The sequence below is a fragment of the Podospora pseudoanserina genome, chromosome 4 (genome assembly GCF_035222485.1).
Source record: "Podospora pseudoanserina strain CBS 124.78 chromosome 4, whole genome shotgun sequence".
Taxonomy (NCBI): Eukaryota; Fungi; Ascomycota; class Sordariomycetes; order Sordariales; family Podosporaceae; genus Podospora; species Podospora pseudoanserina.
Window position 1 is genome coordinate 1,751,169 of NC_085923.1, and position 18,124 is coordinate 1,769,292.

Consider the following 18,124-nt stretch of genomic DNA (forward strand, 5'->3'; position numbering starts at 1 on the left):
CTGCCTAGTAGGGTCATGCTATGAGTGACGCGGCACTGACAGGCCCAACCACATATCCATCTCCATCGTCATCAACGCGTCGCCAGATGCAAGGGGCACTCTAGTGTACACCGCTCTACGCCTTGCGGCCAATACAGCTGTCAAATACATACCCTCTCCTGCCTTCCCTGGACGCCTTCAACTCGTCATAGAAATCCTTGGCCCACGCCTCCTCACGATGCCTGGGCTTCCACCCCAGCCTCGGCAGCACCGTTCCTGTCATCGCCTTGTTTCCAGCCCATCCTAACTCGGCCATGTCCACCATACCCGACCCAACATCGTCAGTGATCTCCTGAAGGCTCTTGAGAACAATTGTCTTTTCCTTGGGTGTGTCCTCCCGAGGCAATACCCCCTCAGCAAAGCAAACATCCAGACACCTTTCGAAAATCTCGGTGTGAAGCACCCGCCCGACCGAAGGGTGGATGATACCGTCCTTGCCCGACGGAATGTACCCAATCCCGCGGTCATACCGTTCCAGAATGATCTTGACCAGGAGAATGTAGGCATCGGCTAGGTCCTCAACGTGAACCCAGTCGAAATTGGCCGTGTCATTCAGCTTGAAGCCGTACCCGTTCATCACGGTATAACGCATCAGAACGGGAACGATGATACCCTGCTTGTTGAAGAGACCTGTCCCTTCACCAAAGATGGCCGGTGCGTTGAGACTTAGAGCGTTCACACCCAGCTCGTCAGCCAGCGTGAGAACGCCAATCTCGGTTGTCCGCTGCGGCCATGGTCTTCTCTCGTCCTCCTCCTTACACCAGTCATAGGTGGCTCTGCTGTTGGCGTCATCGAATACACGTCCGGGATGCGCCACTCCGGTGAGAGGCCTGTCGCCAAGGTTGGTGCAGCCCGAGATATGGAGGATCCATGGAGCAGGTGCCTTGGGCTTCACTCGACGAGCAAGGCCTTTGACAAAAGCCTTTGCGCCGTCAGCAAAGAAGCCTGAACCAACATTGACAACAATGTCGTAGTTGGCTGCTATCTGTTCGATAAACTCGAGGTCGCTCAGGCCAGGCCAGCGAATGGTATTGACGCGGTCGCCATAGGTTTCCTTCAGTTTCTGTTCGACGTCGTCGGTGCGGGTGAGGGCGTCGATGGTGATGGCCTTGAGGATGGGTTCTTCGCTCTTGACGAACCGGTCGATGAACGTGCCGCCGACATAACCTGTCGCGCCGGTCAGGAGGATCCTTTCGGTGGCCATTTTGATCGTGTGGGAATTGTTTGGATGTATGGAAAATGGGACTGGGACAGCAAGCAACCTGAGAGGACAACCTCTCTATTCATAGTCGCCCATCTTCCGTATTCGCCCCATCGCCGGTGGAAGACCGAGTGTCCGTTGCCTCATTGCAGGCCCCCTTCTCCCAGCCCTTGGGTCGTAAACGCAACCCCACGCTACTGCGCAACAGCACCGAAGTGGTTACGGAAATAGGAAGCAGTGGAGTGGGTAATATGATCTGTTGCAGACTCTGGACCATCAAGGTGCTTCTTCCAGCTGCACTGGAACCGATAACACCCCACTAGCGGACTCTGGAAACGTGAATGCAGGCACCGCTTACTCGGTTTTGGGAATCCGCTCCAGGGTTGCGAGGGTCAACAAGGGGCACCTGTCCAATGGCGGGAACCAACTGGGTTTCATTGCATTGCTGCAGGCTACAACCAGCTTCTGCAGTTGGGGAGGTGTGAGTGGTTCCTCACCACCGGTTCTTTTCCCGTCCACTTCCGCCCACACTTTGCGGTCGGTGCCGCGGCTTGTTGATCACATACATTATCGGCTGTGCGCTGTATACGAAACGTCGTTTGTAACTGTGCGTTTTTGCCAATAATCTGTGATTGTTGAACTTTCCATTACTTTTATATGGAAATTAAAATACTATAATATCTTGTCTTATTTACTTTTATTAGTTTACTATATTATTATAAAGCTATAATTATGTATTTTATTTAGTCGTTTTTACCATAATATTAAATTTAATATTTGTATATCTATATTCCAGTTTAAAAGCAAGTTATACCGTTATTTCTCTCACTTTTACCCTAGATTATAGATTAAATATAGTTCTTAAGTTTAATTATTGTGACGATCTCCTATCTAGAACCTTTGAAAATAATACTAGTCGAAGGCGCTTCTGAACAATCTTAGTCTGGTACATGTAAACAATGTACAACAATAGCTTGTCTTAATCACAATAGTCAAGATACCAACGAATGTGACTTGAATTACATACTGCGGAACTGTCTGTTTAACACCGGCCAGTTCTTCTGTAAATATAAACTAGTAGATTACCTGGATCATTATGCTAAGCGTGATCGCGGATTACTTCTCCCAGCGTAGCTTCACCATAGATCATGGTGCCAAGAGTAATTCTGGATCACTTCTGTCACTTTAGAATCACTTGAATCACCTCGCTTCTGGCGCTCCCAGTCGCTCCACTTCCTATTAGTTTCTCTAACGATTAGCAAAGTACACCCCGTGCCTCGCATACTGTCCAACTTGCCTATTAGCTTAGCTGTGATATAATGTTAAATATTATTTTTTTATCACTATCTTAATATAAGTAAATATTATTACATATTACATTATGATAGGAAAAAAATTATTATAGTTTTAGAGATTATAAAAAATATTATATGTAGTAGTTTGGGGTGCGGCCACAGGCCTGAGGGTTTGAGTAAGGAAGTGGGGCTCTCGGAGGATTCGGGGGTTCAGGGGTCATGTATATAAGCGGTCTGCTTCGGACATTCTATTTTAGACAGATCATCGACTTTTATTTCTTCATATTTTTGTGCCTTGCACGCGTGCAGGCAATTCTGGCCCTCTGATCAGGCCGATCAGGTGCTTATTATGTGGTCTGCAAGCCCATAGAATCTTTTCTTTGTCCTACGTGGAGTGCGGCCTGCGAGCGAGCCACTGTCACGCAGGTGTGTCTATTCAGAGACCCTGTTGAGGGTATATTTGTGGTGTTGTGGTTGGTTTGTGTGTTTTCTCACCATTTCAGTAGTCTATTATAAGTTATTTTTAGGAAATTATTGGTCTTTGGTTTTATATCAGTTAAGTAGCGAGTTAGATAGTTCTAATTCGTTAGCAAAAATATACGGTTATAAACGACGTTTAGTATAGAACGTATAGAGGAAATACAATATCGGCGGCTCCTCTACACTGAAGATATTAGCCAAAAGAGGCAACCTACACGGCTATGAGTAACTAAGGCACTAACATTTGTAATATCACGAAAGAAGAGAAAAGACACGCAAGCACTCTATTCTAAGGTAATGATCATGGGATTGAGAGTCATCCACTATAGCATGTCCTTAGAACTGGGGGCACCACAGATCATGTACCTATTGGTAGGCGCAACAAAGCCCATACTGAACAGGAACAACTGTAGGGCGGTGGCCTAGTAAAGTCACTGCCCGCGAAAAGTGAGAGCCAAGAAGAGCAAGGAAATTGATTCACAAGTTGATATTACAGTGTTGTTGTTGGTTGTTGAGAGTAAAAGTAAACAAAAAGAAAAACCAGCCTTGAGAGCAAACAAGGTGTGGGTCTGGTGAAAGGCGGGCCTTTGTAGGCTCCCCCAACAACAAAGTCACCCTGCAACCGCCAGAGATGCATGGGAATGGGCAGACCGTAGATATAAATATCCCGTACAATGTCGATTATGCCGTTGGCTTCGAGAAACTGGTGTACACCGACACGGTACGTAACAAGCGTAGACCATGTTGGCGATGGATAGGTCAAGAACATTCATGGCAACACCCGCCAACATCAGATAAGTATGAAGACCGAGACTGCCTTGATGGTGATGGCGAGGCGGCAGGAGATTCGGAGGTCTATTTTTGCCAGGATGGCGACGATGAAGAAGCCGATTTTTATTCCGAGTGTGAAGATGGAGATTTTGACTTGAACTGGAGACGAAAGGGCTCGGGTAAGGTAGCTGGTAGGTGGTAAGCTTGGGGGAGGGTTAATTGCTAACCATATTTGGAGTTCTGGCTAATGATGAAAGTTTTGATTCATGGAAGGAAATTTAAAGAATATAAAAAAGCGGCACTATGGCTGAAGGGACACGGACGGGTTGGAGATAAATGGGCGTCTACTTCGCTGAAAGAGAAGGATGCCATGCTTTTTCTTGCGAGGTGGTCTTATCGCAAGGCAATTTGCAGGCAAAAGTTTGATAATACATCGCGATAGCTAGGTAATCTTCCCTTGTTTCTTCTCCTTCTAGGAGGCCGGGCGTAGGAGAGATAGAATGGTTTGGGGAGAAGAAAGCAAAGTGCGATGTTGGCCATGTGATTGGAATCTAGTAAATCGTCAATACCAGGGCAACGAGAGGAATAGTTTCTACACCCTTGTGCTTTTTTCCTTCTGGGTTTCTTCTTTTCCTCGGGTGGCTATGTAATGGGGGTAAAGGGATTGTTGATCTATGGGAGATGTGCTTGTGCCTGGCTGGGGACAGTTGAGTTTGTAAGAGAACCTTGATAACCCTCTCCTTTTCTGACGATAGGAAGACGATAATACTATGCAGAAGCTATCCAGACTCAACCCGGTCACCGCTCGGTTCGCCTGCCCGCTCGCAAGAGTTCCCTCCTCTCGTTCTGCAGGTTTGTGGCACATCGTTCCCAAACTGCTGGGGCGGTGGGCTACCAGAACGAATAAGGGCTGGGATTGCCGCATCGTGCTGAGTCTCCAGTCCTGGACGTAAGACATTCTTGACAGCGAACTGCTAGTGGCACGTATGGGCGTTGATTGTTTACCTAAGTGGCACGTTGAAGGTGATAATTCTAAGAGGGACTGTGTTAGGAAACTAAGGCCTGGAACGGTGGTAGAAACGCCTCTCGCCTAGGTATCTTAAACGCTTTGGGGTTGTGTTGAAAGGTCTATCAACTATTTTCAAAGACCTATTTACTTTGGAAATTCAAGACCTATCAACTATTTTCGAGGAGTTAAAGGAGTTTTCTGATGTGCTGGACGACTACCGCAAAGATTTTTTCAGACTACCGCAGAGTTTTCTCATCATTAGCTTCTTTGAGAAGGCTGAGCCTGGCAATATGGGCCTGGTGCGTCATTATCTTTCCTTTTTCACTGTAATTACTTGTCAGGCGTTCAAAATCGGCAATGGACTGTGGTTTCCACCCATGCCTGATAGCTATCATACCTACACAATTGAGCAAGCAATCTGACAAATCAAGTCTAGATTGTTAGAGAGTACTCAACCACGATGGACACGCAGCAGGAGATTGGCAGGCTTGCCGTCTCAGCTGATCACCGTGATATGTTCCAGTTTTCACATGCCGAATGTGACAAGTTCAAGACTTTCTTGAAAGTAGCTAGAGTTTCTGATTGAGGAAGCTATCAATTCCACCTGATAGCGCGCCGCTTGAAGTGGTAAGTCCTCTACGTCAGGATGCAGTTCACGCACGAATTATAACAATCGGTGTTTTTCTGACAGACCGGATCAGGAAACGAGAAGCCTTGCTTCAGCGATCTCAGAGGAGATGGCGGTGCAGTATGGAATTTAGTTTAGAGGTTTGGGCACAGTCGTCTACAAGAAAACCATACACCTCAACTCAGTGCTTCTCCTCCTGGGCGCATCAACTGCTGTTGTCGGATCTTCGAATGGCGTATGCGGACATCATGTTTGAGCAGGGCTCCCGTTAGCAACGACTTTTGTGCTGGCTGTTCCCCTGTTAGGCATACGTGTCGACGACCAGAATCCACGTTCATGATCAAAAGTACTTCGTTGATCATCTGGTCCTTTAAGTAATACCAAAGCTGATCGGCATTGTACCATGATTCGGACGCCTCAAGCTCCAGATGAGGATAGACGATGTCGGACGGGACCAGATCATCTCCATGTGGGGAACGACAGGCGCAAAAAGCTAAGGGCATGTGGCTCACAACAAGCTCCTGTAATGGCCTCCACACATTGGCGTACGGTACCTCATCAACCAGTATCTGTTGGAACTCTTACCTACTTCACGATATGCTATCGTCTTCAAGGAGAGTCTCGGCTTTGCTCTCCACGCTTGAGGCGAATTCTAGTTTCGGCGCCCTCTTTGGAGATATCCGGTGACATAATAGATGTGATTAGCGGCAATTTCCCACCTTATGACGGTACTACTGTTGTGTTATATGTTTGTTAATTCATTTCTCACCAATATGTGCCCCCAGAATATGCCTTTCCATCTTCTTGGGTGCCCCACCTGGCCGCTCTTTACGGGGAGTTCTCTGCCGGCGGATCTTCATTGTCCTGTTAGCTTGCTTCACATGGTAGCGGATCGCAGCCCGATTTGAGAACGGAGATGACATATCACATAGTGTAAACAACTACGGTGCATGTTTTCAGTCAGGTCATGTGATGTTGCTGCCCTCCTGGTTTTGAAGGCATTCTCAACCTCATCATCAGCGATGCTGACATTTTCGTAGAATGCAACATATATAGCAACTCAGATGCAGGTCAAGGGGTGCATCACTGCATTGCATCTATATCTACAGAGGATATATACTTACACAACACTAATTTGATTTACTTTTGAAAATCTAGAGAGAGTAATGTGGATTGTGGGGTTGGTGATGACGATAGTATTGGATGGTAGTGATGATGGTGATGGATGTTGTGGTGGTGATTGTGATAGTGTAGTGGTGTTGGTGGTGATGATGGAGTTGTCCTGGGAGTGATGATCATCAACAAATAGAACGCAACCGCAGCAACACCAGAGCATCATCAATCATCGTGACTCAGCCTTCAGCCTCACTGTCGACACATCTCCAGTGACGGCGGATGACGGGCCGGTCTGGCAGGCCGAGACAGACAGTAGCAGCAGCAGCAGGAGCAACAATACCAAAACACCAAAAGCCAACCATCATCACCCAACCATCACCACCCAACCATCACCACCCAACCATCACCACCCAACCATCACCACCCAACCTCACCACCACCACAAAAGCTCAACAAAGATATGAGAGAACAACCAGCCAGGTCAGATTCGAACTGACAACTCCTACCTGAGGTTGAGGTTTTGCTTCTTAGCCTTTTTACCTCCTTTCCACCTGGCCGGATCAGCTCTTACTAGTGAGGCTTCAAGGCTTATTTGTTGCTTTCCTTATTGAACTCATTCAAGTTTTACTTTGAATGGTACCACTGGGAGTCAAACCCAGAGGATGGTACCAATTTAGCCACCGGTACCGAGTGGTGAGCACCTTTTCCACAGGAAAAAGAAAGTGTAACCACTACACTATTAGACTGGTAGTTATCTCTGCTATTTGATACCTGCTACATGCGGGACCTTATACATAAAGGGTCTGTTGGCAGTTGGTGTCTGTTGTGTTTGCTGGGCCAGCGTGGGAGGGAGATTTGATTTACGAATTTGTTTTCCCCACCCTGCCCCTGACAGCACATGGCAACCGCAGCATCGGGTTCGCGCTAAATGAGGCGAGACGCGGTGCACGAGCCTCCGGAAGGGGGGCCGCGTGAACTGGCTCCCGACTTCCCGCTCATGCATTTTCTGGGATTCTTCTTCAGGCGATTCCAGAGCAATCTTGTTGCTGATCCGCATCTTGCCAGCGCCGTTCGGTTTTTTTTTTCTCTTCTTTCTTTTCTGTTCTGCAAAAGACGAGAGTTCTTACCTACTACGCACACATTTTTCTAATCTCCCGACTTCTTCTTCCACCTTCATTTGCTGCCCATCGCTTCTGTTTACCAATTGCCCCTATCTCGCCAACTCTTGCATGGGTCGTGGTAACTGACTTTGCGCCGTCAACACGCCGGCTCCCAACTTGCATTGACGCACAAGACACCACCAGCGGGAACCTGTGCGTTGACGGTTCGGTGCTTGTCCCGTCATTCCTGCCATTGACTTTTCCGATACCCACCCCAGCGGCCAAGCAAGCTCCAAGTTCCAACTGCACCACACACACCTCGCCATGGAGGAGCCACGACAGACCAAGCCGACCGGCATTCCTAGGCTCTCCAAAATACCTGTTCCTGGCCAAACAACATCCACATCCAAGCTTCCTGTACCGCGATCTAGTTCTGTACGAACATCGCCCTCGCGGGAATCCCTGAAACCCAGTACCACCACCGGACAACTACGCAATCCAAAGCTCAGGACCGCCGCCTCTCGCGATCAATTGGCGACGGCAGCCAGCTCACCTGTTCCCGTTCGCTCCGTATCATCACCCCATACCAGGACATCGCTTTCACACACGTCTGGAAATGCTAGGAATGCCGCGAACAAGGCCAACCCAGGCTTCACCCCCCAGCCCATGAGGCTGCTGAAACCAGGAGGACAGCCCGCGAACCAGTCCACACGCTCGACCTCAACTTCACGTGCCCCAAAACGTCAGCCTTCTCAGCAGTGGATTTCTGCCGCTACGGTCGACGAGCCGCTGATCGAGGAACCCGAACATACTGTAACTGTGGAATATGTTGGAGATGATGTCGAGTTGGAGTCTCCCCCCGATTCAGCAAAGCTACGACCTTCGCTTTCCGAAAGAACCATGAAAACCTTGTCTCGTCTACCCTCCTCGCCCTCGGTCAAAGGAAAAGCTGCGGCATCCTTCTTCGATGTCACTGGTAACGGCAGACAGTCGCCGTCACGACCTGGGAGTCGGTCCTCTCGGCCCGGATCGAGTCACCAGTCTGAGGGTTCAAGTGGCCATTCACGCGGCAGCAGACCAGGCTCTCGCGTGGGCTTGGATTCTCCGGTAACATCAACCTTCGGATCACGAATTGCCACCTATCAGACGACCGTCTCCACTGTTGAGAACATACCCCTACGTGGCAGGAGAAGCATTCAATCATTCCAGCTACACTCTGTCAAGACACCATCAAAGGGTGTCCGGACTTCGGTTTATGAGATCAAGTCCCCATCCACCATTTCCTTCCCTCGCACTCGCACGCCCAGCCCTGAGAAGCAGGCCCCGGATGTTGCCGTATCACGGTTTGGTGCAAAGACCGTGGCTACCGGTTTGAGGAAACGGCAATCAGTGAATGGGCTGATGAAGAAACCGTCCACACCTGCACTCCGCAAACAGCCGTCAACTGAGACAACTAGAAAAGCCTCTTCAGCATCGCAAATGTCTTCGGCCACTTCAAACGAGGGGACGCACCCGTCTGGCGGCTCGGTTGTATCAGGAAGCACTGCACTCACAGCAAATTCCGGAGATTCCACCCCCGGACAAGCATACCGCAAAGCTTCGTCCGCTCTGCGTGAGCAAATCGCCAAGGCAAAGGCTGCGAAGCGAGCTGCTGCTTCACAGCAAGCATTTTCTGAGCTTGGAAATAGTCTACCTGAGGAGCCTCCTCTGGTGCCGACTGACAACAGCTTTGACTTTGGCTTACACCATGACCCCTTCAATCAGCACCGTGATGATAAATCGCAGGAAAAGGTGCTGCGAAGCCGGCTGGAGACAGCGAGGACCAGTGGTCGGCTCAACATTGCCGCCATGGGTCTTCGAGAAATCCCAGCTGACGTTCTCAACATGTACAATCTTGAGTTGGTTGGACAATCTAGCGGTGCCTGGGCCGAGAGTGTTGATCTCACCAGGTTTGTTGCTGCTGACAACGAGCTGGAGATGATTGCCGAATCTGTGTTCCCAGATGTCGACCCCCAGGAATTTGCGGATGATGAGGATAGCCAAGGAAATATCTTTTTGGGACTGGAGACATTGGACTTGCATGGAAACATGCTCATTTCCTTGCCGATGGGGTTGAGACGCCTATCGTTGCTCACTTCGCTCAATCTGGTAAGTTTGCACAATGCAGTCGAGATATCACTTGGTCCTTTGCTGACGACCATTCAAAGTCTGTCAACCGACTGGCGAACAACTCGCTCGAGGTTATATCTCAGATCACCTCTCTGCGCGACCTGAAACTCGGTGGCAACCTTTTGTACGGGCCACTTGAACCTTGCTTCTCCGACTTGAAGAACCTTGAAATTTTGGATCTTCATGGCAACAATATTGCATCGTTGCCTACCAACTTTGGCAGCCTTTCTCGTCTTAGGATTCTCAACATTGGCGAGAACGGTTTCGAGACTCTGCCTTTCGAGACGCTTGCGGCCTTGCCCCTGACAGAGCTAATTGCACGCAAGAACCAGCTGCGCGGCACACTCGTGGAAGAGCAGGTGCAATCGCTTCCAACCCTTCAGATATTGGATGTTTCTTCCAACCAACTAGCGCATATTTGCTCGACGGGTCGCTCGATTGCCATGCCTGCTTTACACCAGCTGTGTGTTTCGATGAATCGCCTACAGTCGCTTCCCGACATTGGGAACTGGGCTGCTTTGCATACCATTGCGGCTGACGAGAACAGCATCAATGCTATCCCTGAAGGATTCACCAAGCTGTCTCAGCTTCGCTCTGTTGACTTTTCTAGCAATGACATTCGGGTCATCCCTGCCGAGATTGGCCAGATGGAGAGTCTTGCCATGCTTCGGCTGAGTGGTAACCCTTTGCGAGAGAAGAAGTTCAGTACCATGAGCACCGAGGAGATGAAGGAGATACTTGCTCAGAGACTCGAGCCGCCCACAGATTTTGAGACGCAGCCCGAACCTCAGCTTGAACCACAGCCCGAACCCCACGTCGAAGCTCAACCTGAACCCCCAGCCGAGGCTCAACCTGAACTTCAGCCTGAACCTCAAATCGAACCTCAACCTGAACTCCAAGCCGCCCCTCGGGTTGAACCCCAAGCCCAGCCAGCTCAAACTGATGGTGCGGAAGAGACGCCTGTCCCGCAGGTGACAGGGCCTGTTGCCTCCCACGACGACGCTGACGACAGTCGCTCCGATATGGACGATTTTGCGACCCCGCCAACGTCTGCGCCGGCGTCCCCTGCTCGATCACGATCTCAAACCATCACCGGACAAATGTGGCCCGTTAAGCCCGGCGGCGTTTTGGACCGGTCCAACACCGAGTCATCCTCTCTGCACCCCCTCATCAGCTCCAAGGTTGCGGCCAGCAACCAAGTCAAGGAAATCCAGCTCCACCACAACCTGTTTACCTGCCTCCCGGAATCCCTGACCTTTTTTGCCGAGACGATGACTGCGCTGTCGCTGGCTCACAACCAGCTGGTCCAGGAATCCTACCTGGGCGGCGCCAGCGGCAACGAAAAGATTGAGCTCCCAGCTCTGAAGGAACTCAACCTCTCGCACAACCACATTACCGGTTTGGGCCCACTGGTCGCCCATCTGATGGCGCCGAATCTGGAAAAGGTCGATGTGAGCTTCAACCGGATCTCTTGTCTGCCGCCGGGGACGACGCTGAGGGATGCGTTTCCCGAGTTGGTGGTGCTGCACATTTCGAATAATCACCTGGTGGAGCTGGAGCCGGAGTCGATTAGGGGGATGAGGGTTGTGGATGCTAGTAATAATGATATTGCGCATCTGAATCCGAGGATTGGGTTGCTGGGGGGTGTGCTGGAGAGGTTGGAGGTGAGCGGGAATCGGTTTAGGGTGCCGAAGTGGAGTGTGCTGGAGAGGGGGACGGAGGCTACGCTGCGGTGGTTGAGGGGGCGGGTGCCGGTTGCGGAGATGGGGGAGGCGGCTAGGGGGGAGGGGGCGGGGGAGGAGGTTGATTGACTGTTTGGAGGGTTCAAGTGGTTTTCTGTTGTGTGGTTTCTGATGGGGGTGCTTTTTCCGGTGGGGGGTTTGGTGGGATATTATTTTTAACTCTGGGCTGCGAGGTTTGTCTTGTTTCTTCGCTTCTCACTCGCGGCTTGCTGTTTCTTGTAGGTTATTATTTGCTAGGGCTCTCTTTTTTTTTCTGGGGCCAAGTATGTTTGATACCATTTCTTGGGGGTTGTTTCTACTGGGTGGTGGCGGTGTGTAGGGAGTGTATTTAATTGTGTATCATTACCTTCTGTCTGGGCTGGTTTGTCTGGCTTGTCTACCCGGCTTGAAGGGGGATGGGGAGGGTAAGCTTTGCGGTTGAGGCGTGCGTTATCTGCTGTGACGTGTACGTAGGGTAGGGTAGGGTAGGGCAGGAGGGCAACGAGGCATTTTCAACATTGTCGAAAAGCTTTGTGAAATCTTGTTTCTTGAAATCAGCTCGTGGCTTTGATCGTGACATGGGATGGCGGCGCCGAGGGGGGGGGTTGGGTTTGGGTTTTGGCAGAGGCGGGTTGTGATGATTTGAGGTTTTTTGTCTTTCTTTTTTTTTCCTTTTAAGTAGTTTTGCAAATTTGACAACGGCCATTGAGACCCGACACGAGACGAGGCTTACCGCCAGAACACGAGACCTATCACCAGGACGACAATCATCCCTAGCTGAAAACATGATGGAACCCAAAGACATGGTCGGGGTTGCGGTAGGGGCTGCTGTTGGCGACCTACTGGTTTGGTTCTTGACCGGAAAGATTTCTCAACATTTTAGGGAGGCGAGAGGCAAAGAGAGGGTCAAGGGCGGGGGGGGGGGGACAATTTGAGGGATTTGGAGGCAATGACGGCAGCGACGAGATCAACGGGACGATGGGACTGCCAACACCCGAGAAGATGCTTGAAGTGATACCGTTTAGAAGGTGCTGAAGATACGAGGTAGTTTTGGTAGCAAAAATACAGGATGGAGTACAAGCCAAATGTCCTTCCCCGTCTTCAAGCATTTAATATTCACATCATGCTCCCTCTATTCTATTGCTCTTCTCTGGAGTACCGTTTATTCAACGGCCGTAGAGAAGAAAAGCATGACATATAACCCTAACCCCCACACTTTCCCCCTTCCCCAAGTTCTAAACCCGGCCCCACAATAATTACCCCCTGGTCGGTGCACCCTTGTATCACCCCTGACGCGCCACGGTGTGCAACTGCTTGCGCGCCGGACGGACCACCAGCCTCCAAAGTGTCCCTTTGCAATTCAACGACGACAGACAATCACCACCACCCCAACCCGCGCGCTCATTTTGGCATGTCTCCCCGTTCCAATCAATCCTCCCAATTCCAATCAACTAACAGTTCCCTCTCTAATTCCAGATTTCCATTTTCTACCCTCCTTTATCTTATCAAGCAACAACTTTCCTTTCAAAACGAAAACAATGACGCGCGCCCAGCAGACCATCTCCCTCGCCTTGTTGGTGACTTCGGTACGCCTCCCACGACCTTGCCAGTCCCATAAACGATTGCTGACAAATTGTGTGGTGGAATAGCTCTACCTCTCCCTCTACTTGGGCTTGATCCCCTTACCAGCTGTTGTTCAGGACGAGATTATCCCTGTGGTGAGTCCCCCCCACCCCTTTTTTGGGTTATAATGTGCGGTGGGCGGTGGTGGTGGTGGGTTAACAAAGTAAATAACAAGCTCCCCTTCTGGTCCCTCGTCACGTTTGGCGCCTGGCTGCTCTTCCGGCTGGGATGGGGCATGCTCACCTTCAAGGACACACCCGAGGCGTACGCCGAGTTGATGGAGGAGATTAAGCTGGCCAAGGCGGATTTGAGGGTTAAGGGGTTGGATGTTGATTAAAATGTGGCGACTACAGATAAAAGGATACGGGTTTTGGGGGCGGATGGGAAGAGATAGGAAAAAGAAAAAGATGATAATACAAAATGTATTGTGAGATCCAAGCAGGCAAAAAGCTTACCAAGCCTCCCTCCCGGGCTTGGTTACGAAAAACCCCGAAAGGTTTTACTTTGACAAAGACTCGAACGAACGCGTCTTGGTACCTACATTGTAGGGCCTTACCTAGGTGGGCGCCGCGACTCCCAATACTGCTACGCCATTTGGCGAGAGCCGGGTTGGGAGTCTTGTTCGGTGCGGGAAGGTGCGGTGCGCTAATACTTATACCGTGGGAGCAGCTGTTATAGCGGAAGGTGCGTCGCAGATAAGGCATGTCACGAGCTATCATTTCATGCTACAAAATGCTGATAAATACATGTGTGTTTCTGGGAACAACACAGCTCTGGTGCTGTCTCCTGCTTTCATGATGTCTGCTCCCCAGCAAGCAGAGACACCACCGTCCGTACAGCGATAAGAGGATCTTCACCTCCCTGTACAAGCTCGTCAAACAGCCTCGGTATCCCAGACAATTGCCCCCTTTCGTCATGTTTACGCCCTGTGATTTTTTGTCAGTCACTAGTCGACATTCGCAGAAGAAAAACAGAGAACTCACACTTCCCCGGCATCCCCACCAAAACCCCAATATCACTCCTCGCCTCCCCCGTCCAGTCGAACTCAATCTTCCACATCACCCTCAACCCCGACACCTCCCCCTCCCCCTCCCCCTTTCCATTCAACACCGGAACCTCGAGATCCAAGCACGTCTTCCCCATATACGGGAGCAGCTCACCAGTATCATACCTCTCCTCTTCCTCCTCCCCGTCCCCCTCCTCCTCATCCTCATCCTCCTCGCCCCCCCTCTTTCTCACCCTATTCCTCTTCTTCCTCTCCCTCAACTTCCTCACCATCCCCCCCAACCGCCTCTTATCCCCCACCTCCCGTTCCAAAACCCTCCAAACCTTGGCCCTCTCCACCCCCACCCTCACCCACTCCCCCATCGCCCAAGTCAACACACTAATATTGTTCCCCAACCCACTACTCGCCACCCCGCCATCCCCCAGCCCGTCAACAATCCTCCTCACAAACGGCCCCAACTCCCCCTCGGCCCCAGCCGGATCCATCCTCGGCACCGCAATCCCCGTCACCCCCAAAGTCCTGGTATTAACACTCATCTCAATCCTCGCCGTGAACAACCCCCTACAAGGCTTAGCCGAAGCAACAGTGATAAAATGCTGCTGCACCAGCGGCTCTTCTTCTTCTTCCCGCGGCAAAGGGAATATTTGAGACGTAAAACTTAATGGTGTGAACGCCCGGAGAAAAGGGAGGGATTCAGCTGCTGACATGGGGAGAGGGTGGTGGGATATGATCGGTTTGTCCAGGTTATCCGGGGTCGGTTCGGGAGGAGAAGAAGAAAGAGGCTTGCTGAACGGGAGGAAGGAGATAGGGTTGAGCGCCGAGGCGAGCCAGTCATCTGCTGGTGTGGGGAGGGGTTCTTTCTCTGGGGGGAGGGCGTGCCGCCGGAGGAGGGAGAGGATCTCTTCTGGGTTTGGTGGTGGGGAGGCTTCCTTTTTGGCAAGACGACTTTGCCTTAGGCGCTCGTTTTCTGCTGTGGCGAGGGAGAGGTCTTTTTCTAGGGAGGCGAGTTCTGCGTGGAGGGAGTTGAGGAGGTTCTTCTTGTCTGCATCGGGGTCGATGGGTCTTAGGCCTCGTAGTTCCGCGGTTGTGGGTTCGGGGGGTGCTGGACGGGGGCTTTGCTGGCCCTTTTTGCCGGGGGATGGGGGCGGTTGGTGGGTGGGATCGTCGAGCTGGCCTGGTTCTGCTGGTCGAACGGGGGGCTGTTTGAGGGGGGATGAGCTCTTGATTCTCTCCGCTAGGGCCTTGCTTCGTTTTGGTCTTCTAGACGGGGTGTTGTGTATCCCTGATGGAGGCGTGCTGACTACGGGATCGGGTCGTTCGGGGGTTGGCGGGAGCTCTGGTTCGGGAACTACAACCTCGGGGAGCATGCCGAGGGGTGGTGATCGCCGGAGACCTCGGCGAGCAAAGGGGTTGATTGCTTCGGCAGCCTCCTCGGGTGCCGGGGGTGGGAGTGGTCGTGGTACGGGTCTTGGAAGTGCGCTTTTCGCTTTCGGTCGTCTTGCTGGTGAACGGAGGCCCTTATCCTCCTCGCCTACGTTGGCTCCGGTGTTCTGACCCCTCTCCTCTGCTGATGTCGCATCCCGTTTCGCGGACCGTAGGTCGAGCTGCTTTCTAAGCGCTCGTGTTAAGCCCCCGGTGCTATCGGGGGTCTCGGCGGACAGAGGCGCACTTGGTGATACTTGCGACTCGGGCTGTATCTGAACAGCGGTTCGAGGTGAGGTTCTCCTTCTCTTGGGCGCTGAAGTTTCCATGGTGGCGTAATTCAGATGTTGTCTATCTAATCATGGTCGCATACAGGTTTGGCGCGAGAAGACAGTTGCGGACGCGTCAAATCTGCTGTGTTGTGCTTGCGCGCTGGGTTGATGTGGTCGGGATGTTGCTTTGCGCTGTTGTGCTGGAAAATTGCCAAGACTACGTCAAAAGGCTGTCTGATGGACTAAATGTACAGCTACTGTATCACGGGTTGAAGATTTGCTGAAAAGGCCTAGTGTTTCTAACAATATATAGGCTACTGAGAGAATATGAAGTGCTGTATGCCTCAGGTCAATTGACGCTTTCTTCGATTACCATATCGCAATGGCCGCCATGGCAATGTAAACACTGATGTTGAAGCTCTCAGACTACACGTGACCTGACACGTGCAGTTGTCAAGGTGGATGATTTGCTCTTGACAGGTGATCCGTGCTTTCCATGACGTTAGCGGCATGTCCTCGGCACAAATTCTTGAAATCCGGTGTCCCGCAGCGCAATGGACCCCTGCCTCGACCACAATTGAAATCTCGTCCGATAAGTAACCGTTTTCTCCCCCAAAGTCCCCGGGTGCCTCTCCCAACCGCCAACGCTTCTTTTCCTCCGCTTCCTGCAGCCTTCCCCAAACTTTAAACTCGTACCACACTTCAAACTCCCCCCAAAAAAATGCGGAGATCCATCTTCACTGCGCAGCCCGCCGCGCGCGCTATGAGCCGGGCCCTGAGCAACCAGCCCACCCGCCGCGCATTCGCTTCCACCCCCGCGACCCCCATTGAGCCCTCCAAGGAGCAAGCTCACCCGATCGGCCCCTTTTACGAATCCGTCCTCCGCACCCCCTCCGGTCCCTTCCCCAAGGTCAAGCCCGAAGAGCCCCCCGTCACCTCCCAATCCAACCCCAAGTCCATGCCCGATCCCGCCCCCGCCCCGGCCGAAAAGCCCCCCGCCGAAAAGGAGGAGCCGACCGAGAAGCAAGCCCCCGCCGCCGAGGAGAAACCCTCCACCAAACCCGCCCCCGCTCCCCCCAAGGAGGAGAAACCAAAGCCCTCCCCCAAGGCCGCCGCCGTCGAGGAAGAAAAGCCAGTCGAGGCCCCCATCGCCGAGGAAAAGAAGCCGTTGAAGCGCACCCGCAAGCCACGAAGCACCGGAACCAAGTCCGTTGATTCCTCCCCCCATTCTTCTTCTGCTGTTTCTTCTGCCCAAGAATCACCACTTTCTTCCTCTTCATCATCCACCACAATTCCTCCAACCCCCAAATCCGGCCCCAACCCCGCTATCCTCCTCCCCTCCGACCAACCGCCAACCTCCTCCTCGAAAGAAGAACTCCCTTCTAACACGGCCTCCGAACAGAACTCCCAACGCGCAAGAGTAATCTTTGGCTCCTCCCTCGCCGGCCCCGCCGAGCGCGCCGAACGTCTCGCCCGCATAAAATCCGAATCCCGCCTCATCAACGGTGTCCTCGTGCCCCCAAAACCAGAAGAACCAGACAATTGCTGCATGAGCGGGTGTGTAAACTGCGTCTGGGATCGGTTTCGTGACGAGATGGAGGATTGGGCTGCAAAGTCCAAACTTGCGGAAGCGAGGATGGAGGCTGCGACAGAAGTGGGTGAACAGGTCGGGGTTACACAGGACAGTATAGAGAGCACAAATACTACTAGTACTACTATGGAGGATGATGGCGGTGGCTCGGTCGCGAATTGGGATCCGGATGGGAAAACAACTAGAGATCTTTGGGATGAGGAGCTGTACAAGAACGTGCCGGTGGGGATTAGGGAGTTTATGAAGCAGGAGAAGAAGTTGAAGGAGAAGCATGCTAGGGAGGGGACTTTGGGGGGTTAAGATTGTGGGTAGACGTGTGATGATGCTGTACGATATCAGGAACTGTTTTTTCCTCCTTTTGTCAACCCTTCTAGAGAGAGTCCCTTGTTATTGGTAGTGGCGGTGGTTTTTGTTTGTTGAATACCCATGGAAGTTGCGAACTGTTGTAGATCTCATGGCCAAGTTGCGGTGGGAGGTATGGGTAATTTTTATATTGACGCGGGTTGCGCGTCTTTCAGTTTTGTGGCCTCAGTTCATCGTGATTCTTGAGGGGGGTTGCTATGTATGTCCATGGGAGGCTGATGTCGCAAGTCTGTTTATATATATCCAAGGCTTTCCCTGAACTGGCTGCTGTCCTCCAACTCATCGAACCCATGTCGTAGGATCAACACCCCATCTATG

The 18,124-nt window shown here is 51.7% G+C and overlaps 5 protein-coding genes across 5 annotated transcripts; 3 read left to right on the forward strand and 2 right to left on the reverse strand.

Moving 5' to 3' along the window:
- Positions 1-115: 115 nt before the first annotated feature.
- Positions 116-1,243, reverse strand: QC764_403250 (uncharacterized protein; the record flags this gene model as incomplete). The annotated part of the gene is made up of 1 exon (XM_062946608.1): positions 116-1,243. The coding sequence occupies one exon, from the start codon at positions 1,241-1,243 to the stop codon at positions 116-118; it is 1,128 nt and encodes a 375-aa protein (XP_062800394.1).
- A 6,720-nt stretch (positions 1,244-7,963) lies between these two features.
- On the forward strand, positions 7,964-11,619 carry QC764_403240 (uncharacterized protein; the record flags this gene model as incomplete). Its single annotated transcript, XM_062946607.1, has 2 exons — positions 7,964-9,787; positions 9,847-11,619. 2 exons carry the CDS (start codon positions 7,964-7,966, stop codon positions 11,617-11,619), a joined length of 3,597 nt encoding a protein of 1,198 aa, XP_062800395.1.
- Positions 11,620-12,867: 1,248 nt separating this feature from the next.
- QC764_403230 (uncharacterized protein) lies at positions 12,868-13,541 on the forward strand. Its single transcript, XM_062946606.1, has 3 exons — positions 12,868-13,115; positions 13,179-13,247; positions 13,328-13,541. The coding sequence occupies exons 1-3, from the start codon at positions 12,941-12,943 to the stop codon at positions 13,441-13,443; spliced, it is 360 nt and encodes a 119-aa protein (XP_062800396.1). The 5' UTR covers positions 12,868-12,940; the 3' UTR covers positions 13,444-13,541.
- A 297-nt stretch (positions 13,542-13,838) lies between these two features.
- QC764_403220 (uncharacterized protein) lies at positions 13,839-15,909 on the reverse strand (the record flags this gene model as incomplete). Its single annotated transcript, XM_062946605.1, has 2 exons — positions 13,839-14,078; positions 14,136-15,909. The coding sequence occupies 2 exons, from the start codon at positions 15,907-15,909 to the stop codon at positions 13,945-13,947; spliced, it is 1,908 nt and encodes a 635-aa protein (XP_062800397.1). The 3' UTR covers positions 13,839-13,944.
- Positions 15,910-16,373: 464 nt separating this feature from the next.
- Positions 16,374-17,962, forward strand: QC764_403210 (uncharacterized protein). The gene is made up of 2 exons (XM_062946604.1): positions 16,374-17,058; positions 17,272-17,962. Exons 1-2 carry the CDS (start codon positions 16,574-16,576, stop codon positions 17,741-17,743), a joined length of 957 nt encoding a protein of 318 aa, XP_062800398.1. The 5' UTR covers positions 16,374-16,573; the 3' UTR covers positions 17,744-17,962.
- Positions 17,963-18,124: the final 162 nt, after the last annotated feature.

What these genes read in the sequence shown, in the direction of transcription:
- QC764_403230 (XM_062946606.1), top strand. Translation starts at nt 12,941, where the DNA reads ATGTCTCCCCGTTCCAATCAATCCTCCCAATTCCAATCAACTAACAGT. An exon ending in TCGCCTTGTTGGTGACTTCG is followed by an intron (nt 13,116 to 13,178) that starts GTACGCCTCCCA and finishes GTGGTGGAATAG; the next exon opens with CTCTACCTCTCCCTCTACTT. An exon ending in AGGACGAGATTATCCCTGTG is followed by an intron (nt 13,248 to 13,327) that starts GTGAGTCCCCCC and finishes GTAAATAACAAG; the next exon opens with CTCCCCTTCTGGTCCCTCGT.
- QC764_403210 (XM_062946604.1), top strand. Translation starts at nt 16,574, where the DNA reads ATGCGGAGATCCATCTTCACTGCGCAGCCCGCCGCGCGCGCTATGAGC. An exon ending in CCACGAAGCACCGGAACCAA is followed by an intron (nt 17,059 to 17,271) that starts GTCCGTTGATTC and finishes CCAACGCGCAAG; the next exon opens with AGTAATCTTTGGCTCCTCCC.